Here is a 17,597-nt window from a genome sequence, read left to right as displayed (position 1 = left end):
TCACCCATGGTCTTTTATGTCTTGATGACAAGCATTTCACAACACTGTATTGTCCACACTGTATTATCAACACTGTATTATCAACACTGTATTGCCCACACTGTATTATCAACACTGTATTGCCCACACTGTATTATCAACACAGTATTATCAACACAGTATTGTCCACACTGTATTATCCACACTGTATTATCAACACTGTATCGCCCACACTGTATTATCAACACAGTATTATCAACACTGTATTATCAACACTGTATTATCAACACTGTATTGCCCACACTGTATTATCAACACTGTATCGCCCACACTGTATTATCAAAACAGTATTATCAACACTGTATTGCCCACACTGTATTATCAACACTGTATTGCCCACACTGTATTATCAACACTGTATTGTCAACACTGTATCGCCCACACTGTATTATCAACACTGTATTATCAACACTGTATTGCCCACACTGTATTATCAACACTGTATTGCCCACACTGTATTATCAACACTGTATTATCAACACTGTATTATCAAAACAGTATTCCACACTGTATTATCAACACTGTATTATCAACACTGTATTGCCCACACTGTATTATCAACACTGTATTATCAACACTGTATTGCCCACACTGTATTATCAACACTGTATTGCCCACACTGTATTATCAACACTGTATTGCCCACACTGTATTATCAACACTGTATTATCAACACTGTATTATCAAAACAGTATTGCCCACACTGTATTATCAACACTGTATTGCCCACACTGTATTATCAACACTGTATTATCAACACTGTATTATCAACACTGTATTGCCCACACTGTATTATCAACACTGTATTGCCCACACTGTATTATCAACACTGTATTGCCCACACTGTATTATCAACACTGTATTATCAACACTGTATTATCAACACTGTATTGCCCACACTGTATTATCAACACTGTATTGCCACACTGTATTATCAACACTGTACACACTGTATTATCAAAACAGTATTGCCCACACTGTATTATCAAAACAGTATTGCCCACACAGTATTATCAACACTGTATTATCAACACTGTATTATCAACACTGTATTATCAACACTGTATTGCCCACACTGTATTATCAACACTGTATTGCCCACACTGTATTATCAACACTGTATTGCCCACACTGTATTATCAACACTGTATTTGCCCACACTGTATTATCAAAACAGTATTGCCCACACTGTATTATCAAAACAGTATTGCCCACACTGTATTATCAACACTGTATTATCAACACAGTATTGCCCACACAGTATTATCAACACTGTATTATCAACACTGTATTATCAACACTGTATTGCCCACACTGTATTATCAACACTGTATTGCCCACACTGTATTATCAAAACAGTATTGCCCACACTGTATTATCAACACAGTATTGCCCACACAGTATTATCAACACAGTATTGCCCACACAGTATTATCAACACAGTATTGCCCACACAGTATTATCAACACAGTATTGCCCACACAGTATTATCAACACAGTATTGCCCACACTGTATTATCAACACTGTATTGCCCACACTGTATTATCAACACTGTATTGCCCACACAGTATTATCAACACTGTATTATCAACACAGTATTGCCCACACAGTATTATCAACACTGTATTATCAACACTGTATTGCCCACACTGTATTATCAACACTGTATTGCCCACACTGTATTATCAACACTGTATTGCCCACACTGTATTATCAAAACAGTATTGCCCACACTGTATTATCAACACAGTATTACCCACACTGTATTATCAACACAGTATTATCAACACAGTATTATCAACACAGTATTGCCCACACAGTATTATCAACACAGTATTGCCCACACAGTATTATCAACACTGTGCAAGTCGACTTGCCATCTTCACACCTCCTGGACGCATATCCAGATGTGTTCAATGAGGCCCAAGGCAACGTACCTGGCGTTGTACACCTTGAAGTTGACTCGACTGTTCCACCTGTCACAGCCCCTAGTGGACGGGTACCTCATGTAATGATGGACAAGCTCAGCAAGGAGTTGAAAAGATTGACGAAAAGAGGAGTAATCACACCAGTGGACCAACCAACTGACTGGGTCAGCCGGATGGTCCTTGCGATAAAGAAGTCAGGCAAGTTGTGGGTATGCATTGACCCTCGTCCTCTCAACAAAGCACTCGAGCGAGAACGGTATCCCTTTACTATTATGGAAGATATCCTACCAAACTTAGCAAATGCTAAACTGTTCTCCAAACTCGATCTCACGGATGCCTACTGGCATGTCCATCTAGACGAAGAGTCTAGTCTACTGACAACATTCCAGACTCCATACGGACGTTACAGATGGAAACTTCCATTTGGGATTTGTGTAAGCTCAGAACTGTTCCAGAAGCGGTTGAACATAGCTCTTGAAGGCCTCCATGGAGTGATTGGTGTCAGATGACATCGTCATCTATGGATCAGGACACACAACTGAAGAAGCATCCGTGGATCATAAAAACCTAATTGCTCTGCTCAACAGGTGCTCAATCGGTATAAAACTAAACAAAGAGAAAGCCGAGATCAGAAGACAGAAATCACATTCCTTGGTCACAGGATCACTAGCGAAGGTCTGAAGATTGACCCAGAAAAGGTGAAGGCAGTCCTTGACATGCCGAAACCAAGCAACGTAGAAGACGTCAGGCGACTCTGTGGATTCGTCAACTACCTGTCAAAATTTCTGCCCCGTCTGTCTCAAACATTGGAGCCGATTCGCCAGCTGATGTGTGCTGACGTATGTGGTGGTGGAGAGAGAAGCATGACAAGGCATTCCAGGCAGTGAAGAAGCTAGTGACAGAAGCTCCTATATTGGCTTTCTACGACCCAAAGGAAGAACTTACCATTCAGTGTGATGCGAGCAAGAATGGTTTGGGTGCTGTTCTCATGCAAAATGGAAAGCCAATCGCCTATACAAGCCGCTCAATGACTGAAACTGAAACCAGATATTAGCAGATTGAGAAGGAAACTCTAGCATTAGCTGTTGCCCTGGATAAGTTCCATCAATATGCCTTTGGTCGCCATGTAAACATAGAAAGTGACCACAAGCCGCTGGAAGCAATCATGAACAAACCGCTGTCGTCAGCGCCACGCAGACTCCAAGGCATGATGCTGAGGATCCAGGGATACGACGTCACAGTTCGGTACAAGAGAGGCAAGGACATGCTTCTTGCTGATACTCTCTGCAGAGCCTACCTGAAGAACTCGCAGAACAACCAGAAGCGAGTTTGAGCCCTCTGCTGACCCCCCTGCTGACCCTGTCCCTAGTCCCACTCCATCTGACCTTGCTGCGCCTCTCCCCACAACTGACCTCCGGAGCCCTGCAGCTATTCAGCCCACGACGACCTGCAGGCGACAACTTGTCACACCACAAGTGGAGTCTGACAGTCCGGCAGGATCCAATCCTTTCATGTCTCCACAACCCCAGTGCGGTCTGCAGCACCAACTACTCGAACACGTTCCGGTCGGGAGGTTAAAATACCCAAAATGGAAGACTTTGTATATGGACTGTACGACCTATGTATGAATCTGTGTCACAACAATGACGAACAGTACTAACGTTCGAAACCGCGACTAATCCTCGACTTAGCTCTTATTTCTTTGTGTTGATTTGTTTATTGAACTTTTTAAACGGGGGAGGATGTTAAAATATCCTTGTTATGTCCCTTGTTTCCCCTCTCTTGTATCCGAGTTTCTAAACAAGTAGCAGCTTGTCTCGGAGTGTTGCGGTCTGTCTGTCACCAGTCAGCACACCAAACATAACACCTACCTCACCTACATTACACAACGGACATGTGCAATATGCATTACTATATATTAACTGCTGTATAGGGAATGTATGGCAGCTTAACCTACTTTAGTAAAGTTGATAAAGAGTTGTGGAGAAAGTAGTTCTCAAGACTAAAATATTCTGTAAACAGGTGCCGGCAACCCCTCCCGCAGAAATCGTTTCAAAGTAGTTCACGGACTATGAGGAGCAGGAAACACGACTTTTAAATCACAGTAAAGACCCACTTCTCGTCACGTGTTCAGAGTATACACTATATGTGTATGCTGAGTGTGACGGGTAGAATGATGTGTAGTTTGTGAGGATACCCGGTACCCGGCACGACACTCGGCAAGTTGTCCGTGTGGCGCGTGTTGATGGTGGGGTCGGTATTTGTGCTCGCGTTCACAAACTTTCTCACGGATATTGATGTTTACACATTGAATTGAGTCAGTAAACATTGGCGGACATGTCTGTGTAGTTCTCAATGACGTCACAGTTCTACATCACAACAAACGATGACGCAAAATATTGTCAGGTCACATGGGATAATTTTCAAATGTTTGTGATCGGTTGGTTAGAAATGTCCGCAGGGCTCCTTTACTAGACTAGGCAGGCTTTGTCAGTCTCTCTCTCACACACGCAACAACAAGACGAGCAATGGACTTGGCTAGCTTTGATATTCTCTCCCTGAATAGGAGCTCTACGTTTATTATGTCAATATAAACTAGTTATTTCTGTCACTGTGAAATGCTACATCAAACGGAGTGATGGAAGATGAAGAGCAAACCGCAAGAAGAAGACAATCCTATGGTCTCCCTGCTTGTCTGTCTTTCTGTCCGTCTGTGGACCTGTCAAGCTAAGCCTGCCCAGTGCCATTGTAACAGTGAGGCAAGGTTGCCAGTGCCAGGAGCGAAGGACTAAAATACTAGTAAGGAAACAGCAACAGGTGGTTTTATTCAGGCCAAACCTGCACACCTGGAGGAAAAGACAGGTGCCAGTTGTTGCACGTGGCTTACCTGCGTATCAAACAGACCATGGACTGTTGACACCTTAGTAACATTTTGCAGTCTTATATTCTTCTTTACAATTTTTTACTAAAACATTGTGGTCTTGGACCATGAACTCATTTACAATATTTAGTAACAATGAGACTCTTTACAATTAAGGAAGATGAATTTTAAGGATTTTACAAGAGAATTTGTGGCAGCAAGGCGACACATTTGTATACGTCAACATTCATCCCGCAACATTTTCAAACTTCACTTGATCGAACCCTCTCACGAAGCACAAAAGAAACAACGCGCATGCCTAGGAAAGGATGAGACGCCTAAGACAGGTGGCGCTGTATATCAGGAGAAGGCTACATGGCAGGTGGCGCCACATGGTGCAGAGACAGGTGCCCTAGAACATCGTCGAGGACTCTCTCCAGACGCAGGAAGGGCTCGCCCGTGATGGTGCACTGTCTGCTGGTCAAACTACTCAGCAGGAAGGCCAAGGGCAGCACCAGCACGAGCAGTCGCCTCAGCGTGCCCCACGTGCCCGGGCAGAGAGCCCATTTGTCTGCCGTAGTTACCGCTGTTTCGTCAGCTTGTGCCCTGACTCCATGTGCATGCTCAGCTGACCCACCACACCTGTCTTGGTCTGGTTGCCTGACAACCATTTCCCTTGAACCATCTGTTGTGCTGTCCCGGTCGCTGCTGTCAGTCCCGAACCCAGTTCTGCTCCGACCTTGGTTTAGGTTAAGCTCGACCTCGACACACTGGTCTTGAGCTCGAGATGTTGCGGAAAACAGTGGATCTGAATGTCGAGAAATGGACAAATCGGAGGTGACGGGTTCACGCAAGGACGCGGAGAAAGCTGTCGGCTTGTTGAAACTAGTATTCGAGGCAAGAGAAGTAGTTAAGTGAGCTGGGGGCGAGTCGGGGTCCGACAGAACTTCAGGCCAATCACAACCGCCACGCTCTGCACACACGGCGGCTTGTGTAGTACTGGCGTCACGTGGACTTTGGGGAAACGCCCTAACGGATGGGTTAGTGACTACCGCACTCCTCGGGGAAGTTCTTGGTGAGGTGCGCTCTCTCGAGGCGGTCTTCGTGGGGGTCCTTGGTGACATGGGGTCAAACAAGGTGGTGTTCGGGGAGATTTTCGGTGAGCTGGAGCCTGATACTACACTCATTGCGATATTCGACGACGTTTCCCTGGTGCTCCTTTGTTTCCCTGGTGAGATGAGGATCTCTGGCGACGAGGGGCCAGATACAACACTTCTTGGGGATACAACACTTGTACCTGGTGACGTAGAATGTGAAGCAGTCCTCGCGGTGGTCCTTGGTGACGTACAGTCCTTCGCGGCAGTCCTAGTTAGGGTCACAGATGAAGAAGGGTCATGTGCCGCATTGGCGCTACTGGAGTATTCACAATGTAAGAAACTTTTACTAGAGTAAGGGAATCGGAAAGGCCCATCAACTGTTGAGGCAGATGACAACGCAGTCTTGGCTAGCAGCGATGATTCTTTTCTGGGTGAATCAGGAGGCTGTTTGTTGCCGGAATCTAAGGAGAGAGCGGATATAGGGGTTCTGGGGAATGCTGTTAGCTGGTTGGCAGACAAAGCAGACGGTAACCTTTTTCTATCGTTTGTCAATTGACTTATCGTTACAGTAGGGCAAGAAGATTGCTTTCTGTTGAGATCGCTTGAAACACAAGCTTTGATAGAAGAGGCGGCAAGAAACCTCGGAGGATTAGTAGGTCCAGAATGTGAAACTTTTCCAGATGGACTGGTAGCAGCGATGTAAGGGAAGGAAGACTTGCTGGCTGTGTACCTGGAGCCTCGACTTGGTGGAGACCTGTTTCTGTGCAGAGGAAAGGCAGCAAGAGAACTGCCACGGATAGAAGACTTACGTAAGTTAGAGTCACAAAAGGCTAGCAACTTGCTTGCAGATAAAGATTTATTTTCCCCTGATCCATGGACGGCGAGAGACATACTTTGCGAGGTGGGGTATTTGGAGACATTCGAGCCGAAGGGAGACGAAAGATTAGTGGCTTTGGTAGCAACAGCATCTTCCTTAGACCGCAAGGTGCCAGGAGCAGCCTTACTGTCACCTCCGAGCTGAGTTCTTTTTTCCCCGCTCTGCACTCGTGCTTGATTGGTGGACGCCGTTTGATTCTGGAAGCCGTTATGCAGGGTGGCGGTGATGTGGCCGGTGATCAGTCGACGTGTCAACAGGGCGTCGTGCAATGATTGGCTGGATACATTTCCCTTTTGCCCAGCCACTTCTTGCTGCCTACCTTTGCTGGGCTGGCTGCCATCACTATGACCTTGTCGTGTGGTCAGACACTCCTTGTTGGCTGTACAGGACCTAGCTATCTTCTCCTCACAAGTCAGGTGCCTTTCAGAACCTCCTCCCCATGAAGCATTTATCTGAGAGGCATTGGGAATGGAAGTCGGGGTATGTGGCGCATTTCTATGGTCCACCGAGTACTTGCAGGATACATTGTCATCGGGTCGCTTGTCAAAAGACTCCTTGCCATTGTCTTTACCTGTCATTAAAAACACTTGTGACGGCCGTGATACTGTGACTACATCCGGCTGTGGCATGGCTGTCTGCTGAAATGCCCCTTGACCTTTTTTGCCATCGTTTCTTGAGGTCGTTGCAACATTTGTTCCTTCTCTGGACCCGCCAGTAGCCCAGGTTTTGTTAAGCAGATTCAGACTCCTTACTATGTCGTCGTGTAGAGCCTCACCTCTTCTGCGAAGACACTCGTAATCCAGACACTTGCCCAGGTGGTGTAAGCGTTTGCTCACAGAAACCGACTTTATTTGGGGGTCATACTCGTTGTAGAATCTTTCTCCTGCGTGATTTTTCAATCGGTTGGGGGTGTGAGATGATGATAGGTGAGGCAGAAATACTTGTCTCCGTCTGTAATTGTACTCAAAGACATATTCACCATCCAGCTGCTGAGAAAAGTTCATGTTGGTCTGCACCTCCCGACAGTTTCGCCGGCGCGACCCATGCCCACGTGACGTCACGTGTCGGCCTGCCGGCAGACTGTTGTTGTTCTGTGTCAGCAAGATAGCGGTCCCATAGGCCAGCAGGTCGTCAACCGAAGACTGATAGTCACCACGGCTATGTTGAGAGCGGCTAATCTGAGGGGGATAATCTTCACAATCCCCATGAACCTGCTCCTCCGTCTTAAGGAGGTCCTTTCTGGGCGGCCGAGTCTCAACAGCCTTTGGTGCTCGCTGTACACCAGCATGAGTAGCAGACCACGAACTCTGCACTTTGGACAGCGCGCCCTGCTTCTACAGTGTTCCGACTCTCGATATTGCCACTCCTGTAGTCCGGTGTTTGGTAACTCGCTGTCAACAGCCACGTGTACATGAGGCATGTCGGTCTTTGGGGGCTCTTGGGTGGGCTGCGGACTTAGCTTTGCGGGAAAACGAGCTTGCGCAGACTTGTGAGATTTCTGTTTACAGCCAGTCGCGTGGCGAGTAGGTGGAGTGGGCGAGTTGTCCCGGAGATGCTGGTGTGGCTGTGGCGGGTTGACAGTTGCAACGAAGACTTTGCGAGACAACTCGGGCAGCATTTCCACTGCCACCTCACCGCCGCTAACGTCAGCCTTCCTCTTGCGGGACAACAGCCTGGTGCCACCCTCCTGGCTGACGTCTGCCTGACGTCCAGTCATCTGCCTCGGCCATGCTTCTCGCGAACGCATTTCTTGTTGGGCAGACGGCATCTGGGAGACAACCAATGCAGGGGCACGGCACCTCGCTACTTGTGCTCGGCGACACCTGTAACCATGGCGACAGCAACACCGCCGTGAGATTCACATTTCTGTTAAACATTTAGCGCATACCAGAAATAATCAGAACAATGTTTAGCCTAAAAATCTCAAAGTGTTCCTAGACATTTAGTATACACCAGAGGTAATTACAACACTGTTTAGGTTAACACTTAGGGTGTTTATCCATTTGGTTCACAACAGTGAGGGTCGAAATTCATTTTTTCATTCATTTTCATTCATTTGTCTCTGGTGCGAGTCGTTGTGAGAAGCACAGGAATAGACGCGGCACCTGACCGTTCTTCATCGCTGACTCGCCGTCTTGCTTCAGCTTCTCCAACCCAACACCTTTCCTCCAAAGTCTCGCCCTCTTGGCTTAACACTCGGCCTCGAGATACAACATGGCGCTCGAAGCTGAAGTCGTTTTGACTGTTGACCGGTTGGTCCGTCCACTAACGTCGTGTCATGACATAGAAGCGTCTTTCAAGGTTCTCGTTTCCCTATTTTGCTTCGCACATCGGCACAGACATACAACAAGGGATGTCATTGGTCACTCACTCACTATCCAATCATCCAATAGCTAACACCGACAAAAGAAAGAGCTCTCTACTGATGAGCTCTCTGCCCTCTGCCCTCCTACAAGTCGCGTGAAGGACAGGTGACTAACCCCTTCCCCGTCAACCTGGCGAACAGGTGTGAGACCCCTGAGGTGTCAGTCTCTCCCTAGGTGCCGTTGACACCTCTGCCGACTGGCTGGTCGCGCTTGGCTGCTTTAACACTTACGGCTGTCTACTCCATCCATTACCTCTACGCTCCTACTCCACACAATCACAACACCTCTACGCTCCTACTCCACACAACACTTCTATGATCCTACTCCACACAATTACAACACCTCTACACTCCTACTCCACACAATTACAACACCTCTACACTCCTACTCCACACAATTACTACACCTCTACACTCCTACAACAATTACACACTCTACACAACAATTACAACACGTCTACACTCCTACTTCACACAATTACAACACCTCTACACTCCTACTCCACACAATTACAACACCTCTACACTCCTACTTCACACAATCACAACACCTCTACACTCCTACTCCACACAATTACAACACCTCTACACTCCTACTCCACACAATTACAACACCTCTACGCTCCTACTCCACACAACACCTCTACACTCCTACTCCACACCAATTACCAACACCTCTACACTCCTACTCCACACAATTACAACACCTCTACACTCCTACTCCACACACAACCTCTACGCTCCTACTCACACAATTACAACACTCTACGCTCCTACTCCACACAATTACAACACCTTACGCTCCTACTCCACACAACACCTCTACGCTCCTACTCCACACAATTACAACACCTACACTCCTACTCCACACAACACTCTACACTCCTACTCCACACAACACCTCTACGCTCCTACTCCACACAATTATAATACCTCTACACTCCTACTTCACACAATTACAACACCTCTACACTCCTACTCCACACAATTACAACACCTCTACACTCCTACTCCACACAATTATAATACCTCTATGCTCCTAATCCACACAATTACAACACCTCTACGCTCCTACTCCACACAATTACAACACCTCTACACTCCTACCACACAACACCTCTACACTCCTACTCTCACACAACACCTCTACGCTCCTACTCCACACAATTATAATACCTCTACACTCCTACTTCACACAATTACAACACCTCTACACTCCTACTCCACACAATTACAACACCTCTACACTCCTACTCCACACAATTATAATACCTCTACACTCCTACTTCACACAATTACAACACCTCTACGCTCCTACTCCACACAATTATAATACCTCTACGCTCCTAATCCACACAATTACAACACCTCTACGCTCCTACTCCACACAATTACTACACCTCTACACTCCTACTCCACACAATTATAATACCTCTACACTCCTACTCCACACAATTACAACACCTCTACGCTCCTACTCCACACAATTACTACACCTCTACACTCCTACTCCACACAATTATAATACCTCTACACTCCTACTCCACACATTACAAACACCTCTACGCTCCTACTCCACACAATTACTACACCTCTACACTCCTACTTCCACACCAATTACAACACCTCTACACTCCTACTCCACACAATCACAACACCTCTACACTCCTACTCCACACAATTATAATACCTCTACACTCCTACTTCACACAATTACACACCTCTACGCTCCTACTTCCAACAATTATAATACCTCTACACTCCTACTTCACACAATTACAACACCTCTACACTCCTACTCCACACAATTACAACACCTCTACACTCCTACTCCACACAATTACAACACCTCTACACTCCTACTCCACACAATTACAGAGCCGTTTGAGAGGAAATTACTCCGCCATGCTGGAGGTCTGTCATGCACTCCCTACATCATGCGGCCAACACAAAATACTTGATACTAAATGTGGGAGAGGAAACGTCATGTGACTTCTCAAACCAACTAGTCAAACGTATACAAAATTAGGGGCCTATAAAATATTCCAATTTATGTCATTAACAAGGCCAAAACTTATCTGGGATTAGCAAAGCCCGGGACCTGGTGGTGCGCTTTGAGCGGAGTGAGGTTCTGCCTGTGCCATGTGTAGAGCAAGACTGCTTGCATCTCACGTTTGTCACAAGGTGAGCACTTCAGACTACTTGACCCACAATCACCTCCTCTGGGAGGGGCGGCAGCCTCAAGAGCAAATGGTGGAGGAAGTAAAGATTGCAGATTTGCATTGCGTGCTTAGCCTCTTATGCTTGTTGATGATGATGTTGATGATGTTGTTGATGTACCTAGCATGTCGTTAGAATATGGCTGAACTAAGTGACAATCTCTTTCTGACGTGTTAATTGTGACTGTGGTTTGTGACTGTTGATTGTGACCGTGCTGTTCATGACTGTTGTTTGTGACTGTTGTCACTGTTCAGTCAGTTCACTCTAAACCCTGACCGTGCTGTAATGATAGACAAGTGATGAAATCCCACTTGACGATAGTTGAATGACGACATTTTACTTAGCCCATTTGCAGTTCCTCGTTGAACTTGGCAAAGGTAATCATCGATAGTGAGTGAGTGTGTAGAGGTGTGGGTGTGGTAGTTAAGAATAGACTGACTCACTACATATCTGGATTAGGGTTAAGGAGCATATATAACTATAGTTAGTGCTAACGGGACACCCTAGATAACTAGCCAAGCTAGGGAACGAGATCATTGGCAAACTTGCCTGTTCTTTTGCATTTCCTTTATATTTTAGTAATTTGTATAATCCTCTCGATGATTAATAACTGTAATATACTAATATGCCTTGAGTTGTTTATTGGGGTGATGCATGCTGGGGGCTCGAGCTAATTAAGAGTGTAAATAAGCAATTTAGTATAGGTGCATGCGGTCAATGTCGACGTGAGTGGTGGAGGTATCGAGAGTGGGATAGGCCGGGGCGACGGAAATCATAACCTCTACCATCTCCACGTGCTCCCACCCCAGAGTTTCAAGACACACATCTATTTCACACAGTAACCTCAAAATTTGTTCCCACAATTGTTACCCCAAGCTATTTTCATACCCACAAATTTCAGGTACAGTCACCCTCCCCAACTATTTTGACACAGAAGTGTCACTCATACACAAATATAGCTCAGCCAACAACATTGCACTTACAGCACACATAGGTACATGTGTTCACCTGTATTCAGTGTCGTAATATGTGGGAGTTGCAATGTGCACAGAAAGCCACTTGTTGGCAGCCTGTTTCGTCAGCGTTGGCACAGCTACACACGTCTCTTCTGGTACAGATACCCGTACACACGTCTCTTCTGGTACAGATACCCGTACACACGTCTCTTCTGGTACAGATACCCGTACACACGTCTCTTCTGGTACAGATACCCGTACACACGTCTCTGCTGTGCAGGCGATCTGAGAGGAAACCAGGAGGTGAGAGAGGAGGTTTTACAGAAGAGCATTGTACTCTGTTTGAAATCAGCATCTGAGACAGGTGTACAGAAGGGGTGTTGCCATTTTCTGTCCTCACAGACATTCAGATTGTCAAGGACTCAAGGTCAAGGTGTTCTGCGGGGATTTGCGGATGTGACATGTGCACGAATGGTGTGTAAATAAGTTCCGCAACAGGATGCATGGAGCTGATGTCCAGATGTTCTTACGGATCTACAAGTGTATACAAGAATGTTTAGATAGAATATTGAGAAGACTCCGATGTCAAAGAAATACTAGAGACAGAGCGACAGACAGAGAAAGAGAGAGACAGAGAGCTTACCACACAGGCTCCCTGGCGCCTGGGTCTCCTGACGTCATCACCATGTGACGTGGATGTCGCCACAAAGGGAAGGCCTGTAAGCATAAGCTACGTCATTAGTGACGACCTTAGAGACCGGCCACAGCACACAACACAGCATAAAACAAAACACAACACAAAACACAGCATAAAACACAACACAAAGCACAGCGCAAAACACAACACAGCATAAAACACAAACCACAGCACAAAATACAACACAAACCACAGCACAACACAGCATAAAACAAGACACAGCACAAAGCACAGCACAAAATACAACACAAACCACAGCACAACACTATACAACGTGACTGATCGCCAGGAACAGTTCAAGATAGTGCTCATAATAGCAATACAGATTCAAAAAATAAACAGCAGTCGCTCTATACACACAACATGACTCTATACTCACAACAGCACAGCGCTATATACACTCACAACACGACTTTATACTCACAACAGGAGAGCGCTACACACACTCACAACACGACTTTATACTCACACCAACAGAGAGCTACACACACTCACAACATGACTCTATACTCACACCAACAGAGAGCTACACACACTCACAACACGACTCTATACTCACACCAACAGAGCGCTACACACACTCACAACACGACTCTATACTCACAACACGACTCTATACTCACAACAGCAGAGCGCTATATACGCACAGCAGGAGGGAGAGAGAGGTATGTACTTACAACAGGAGTTACAAACAGTGTTATACGTATTGACACGCAGCAGGAGAGCTCGTAATCACTCACACTATCAACTATGCTCCACTCTGCCATGACTAGTGCCCACCTTAGCCATTAACATGTGGAAGTGGAGATGCTAGCCTATGTTGGAGTCCTGCTCATAGAATTGTTCCAGCGCCTTCAACACGGCCCCGCCCCACCTCGTACAGCGCCCCCTAGACCTGCATGCTAACACCAGTCTAGTTCTGTGGAAACCATCATTCCTGAAGGACTGACTACAGGTACTGCAGGGTCTAGCTCGTCTGAAAGGGTAAGTCTGTCAATGACTGGAATGATCCTTTAGGAGAGCACACGATGAAGGAGATGGCACTTCTCTTCCCACTAATCCAAATCACGTGACAGCAGGTACAGAGGGCTGCCAGTTTAAGTACTGTGGTACAGTGATAGACAGAAGGCTCTCCTTCAGTGATCACGTGAACCAGGTGTACAGACAGGCCCAGCAAACACCTTTTTATGAAACTCCGCAGCTTCAGCGTCAGCTCTGGGGTGCTGGAGACTGTGTACAGGTCTCTTGTTGACAGCATTCTCACATTTAACATCGCCGCCTGGTGAGGTCACCGCCATGTCAAAGACAAGGCAAGGCTGGCCAGAGTCATCCACCAGGAAAATAAAATTATTGGCACACCACAGCTGCCACTCTCTGACTTGTACCTTCATGCAGTCAGAAAGATGGCATACAACATCACCTCAGACCAAACACACCCTCTCCATCCCAAATGTCATCTGTAGGTGCTACAAAGTGCCACGTGCATGGAAAGCAGCCTACCAGAGGTCCTTCGTGCCAACGGCCATCACCATCCTGGATAAAAGGCACAGAGACTCGTAGGTCTACCACATCACCTGGTGTCCTCCTTATGCGGTTCATATGTATGTGTGAAAGGGTGTAGGTGTTCGTGTTTGTTCAATGTTGTGTATGAGTGTGTCTCTCCATAACATTTGTATGTGTGTATATATAGATATGCTTATACGAAGGCTACTCCACTTCCATCCGGATTGGGCAATAAAACGAACTCGGAGAATTTTTTTAAAACATTTTTCTCAACTCGTAAACTTTTTTTTAACATGGTCTCCGCCAATCGCAACACATGTTTTGGTCTTACGGATCCATTTTTGGCAATACTTCCGAAAACGCCGATTTTGGAAATAATTTGAGTCGTTCGCTCACTCCAGCAATGAGTTTCTCTCGAGTTTCAAAGTTCACTGCACTCAGTTCTTTCATCTTCGGGAACAAACAACAATCGCATGGGGCAAATCTGCCAAATCGCTGAAACAAGTCTGTGACAGTCATTTTAGACGGAGCATCATCGCCATAAGTTTGTCAGCTCCTGCAAATTGTCAACAGCCCGACAGCCCGAGAGTGATGCAACATCATCACTCGACAGTCACGTGCTGACGGCACTGCATGGTGGATCACTCGGTGGAGCGTGCATCCACTTGCTTCTCCTCTGCATCCTGGAAAAACTAGGAGGCGAAAAATTATGAAAAATAATGTAGAAACACCCTACAGAATTACTCTATCGAGTCCGCATGGTCTGCACCCGCTGAAAAGTCCGGGTGGAAGTGGAACATCCCTCGTCTTATGTTTCTATGTGTGTAAGGATTGTGAGCAAAAGAAAAATTTGAACTTGGACTGCCTTGTGCAGACAATAAAGTTTGATTTGACTTGATTAATAGTATGATATCGAGTTAACCATCAAGATGTCAGAATAATGGATAGTGTGGTATCAATCTATCTCGATGTCAGAATAATTACTAGTATGATATAGAGTTGAACATCGACATGTCTGAGCTCATTTATGGATCGCCTTGCTTAATACTAAAGATGAACAAAGAGATAAAGTGCGGGACTCAAGAGATGAAGTAAGCGACGAGAGTGGTGTGACGAGAACGTTTGTATAAAAAGTTGGTTCTACGGAAGGGTGGGTGGTTGAGGGTAGGTGTATGTCTTTTTGTCTTTCAGTAACTACATCGTTTACGTGCACATAGCAGGATATACGGGATATAAAAGACGAGTGTGTGTTCATATATATATAGCAACTTTTAACAATCATCTAGGACAAAGAAGCTTCGCTGGTCTCAAAATGCTGATTTTTGCTTTGATTATCTTTGTGAATGAGGAGCAACGTCGGTGCAGACCGCTGTGTACCAGGTGATCCTGCAAGTCGTCGTACGGCTATGAGGGTAGGAAAGCAAGGAGGGGCACGAGGTATGGGGCTGAGGACTGCTCATCCACTAGTTAGTGTGCGACATTATCATGTGACCGTGACGTGTGCTTGCAAGCGTGCAGCCAGTGACGTGCGGCGCCGTGTGCCTGACGGTCAGCTCATCCTAGTGGGGGGGGGGGGGGGGGGAGTAGTTGGTTGTTTTTCTTGACATCACTCACCTCTACAGCTGCCAGGCTCTTCCTTCCGTCTCCGTAGCAACTGATGTTGGATCTCGCTCTTTGAATCTGTTCTGCTACCAAACCAAAGAAGTCTTGTAACGCAGGTTTGTGCTGCATGGCCAGTCAGTCACGCGCAGCAAGCGACTCGTGGTGTGGAACCGCCTGCCTACACCTTGTCACGTGCTTCACAAAGACGCTGTGCATGGCCTGCATCACCCGATGCTGCTGCTACCTTGTAGAGAGCTGTGGGAAGACTGGCTGGCAGTTGGTAGGACACGCCCACACCATGACATGACATGACATACCCAGACAACTTGACATACCCGCACCATGACATGACATGACATACCCAGACAACTTGACATACCCGCACCATGACATGACATGACATACCCAGACAACGTGACATACCCGCACCATGACATGACATGACATGACATACCCAGACAACTTGACATACCCGCACCATGACATGACATGACATACCCAGACAACTTGACATACCCGCACCATGACATGACATACCCAGACAACTTGACATACCCGCACCATGACATGACATGACATACCCAGACAACTTGACATACCGCACCATGACATGACATGACATGACATGACATACCCAGACAACGTGACATACCCGCACCATGACATGATATGACATACCCAGACAACGTGACATACCCGCCCATGACATGATATGACATACCCAGACAACGTGACATACCCGCATCATGACATGATATGACATACCCAGACAACGTGACATACCCGCACCATGACATGACATGACATACCCGCACCATGACATGACATGACATGACATACCCAGACAACGTGACATACCGCACCATGACATGACATGACATGACATACCCAGACAACGTGACATACCCGCATCATGACATGATATGACATACCCAGACAACGTGACATACCCGCACCATGACATGACATGACATACCCGCACCATGACATGACATGACATGACATACCCAGACAACGTGACATACCCGCACCATGACATGACATGACATGACATACCCAGACAACGTGACATACCCGCACCATGACATGACATGACATACCCAGACAACGTGACATACCCGCACCATGACATGACATGACATGACATGACATACCCAGACAACGTGACTTACCTGCACCAGGTGTACAACCCTCACTTCAGCGTCGTTGCTCGCTAGGATACAGGCTTCCTCCTCTCTGTGACGCTGCATGACGTCAAACTAGCGTATGACGTGTAGCGTTGACGCGCGCACACAGACACACACACACGTACAGACACGCACATAATGATGATGTTGATGATAATGATAAAGTTGATTTGTTTAAAGACAAGTGGACTGTAACATTTATTGTCTATGACGAGGTCAAGTTGATGTTAAAATAATAATTCCAGTACTATGAGTACATTACAAG

The 17,597-nt window shown here is 46.3% G+C and overlaps 1 protein-coding gene across 4 annotated transcripts; it reads right to left on the bottom strand.

Annotated features, from left to right (window-relative positions):
• Positions 1 to 4,511: 4,511 nt before the first annotated feature.
• Positions 4,512 to 17,389, bottom strand: LOC112556441 (mucin-12-like). Of its 4 annotated transcripts, none has more exons than XM_025225455.1 (5): positions 17,318 to 17,389; positions 16,158 to 16,415; positions 12,987 to 13,060; positions 12,396 to 12,628; positions 4,512 to 8,625 (listed from the first exon to the last, which is right to left on the bottom strand). In XM_025225455.1, the coding sequence occupies exon 5, from the start codon at positions 7,804 to 7,806 to the stop codon at positions 5,200 to 5,202; it is 2,607 nt and encodes an 868-aa protein (XP_025081240.1). In that variant the 5' UTR covers positions 7,807 to 8,625; positions 12,396 to 12,628; positions 12,987 to 13,060; positions 16,158 to 16,415; positions 17,318 to 17,389; the 3' UTR covers positions 4,512 to 5,199. The 4 variants fall into 4 exon arrangements, with proteins under 4 accessions (XP_025081240.1, XP_025081239.1, XP_025081241.1 ...); XM_025225454.1 differs by having other exon boundaries at positions 16,158 to 16,400; XM_025225456.1 differs by having other exon boundaries at positions 16,158 to 16,231; positions 17,318 to 17,376.
• Positions 17,390 to 17,597: the final 208 nt, after the last annotated feature.

This window comes from Pomacea canaliculata, linkage group LG2 (genome assembly GCF_003073045.1).
Source record: "Pomacea canaliculata isolate SZHN2017 linkage group LG2, ASM307304v1, whole genome shotgun sequence".
NCBI classification, from domain to species: domain Eukaryota; kingdom Metazoa; phylum Mollusca; class Gastropoda; order Architaenioglossa; family Ampullariidae; genus Pomacea; species Pomacea canaliculata.
Note: the sequence above shows the minus strand (reverse complement) of the source record. Positions and strands in the feature narration are given on the sequence as shown.

Excerpts from the sequence above, each read along its gene's own strand:
- LOC112556441 (XM_025225455.1), bottom strand. The coding sequence starts at position 7,806 with ATGAACTTTTCTCAGCAGCTGGATGGTGAATATGTCTTTGAGTACAAT.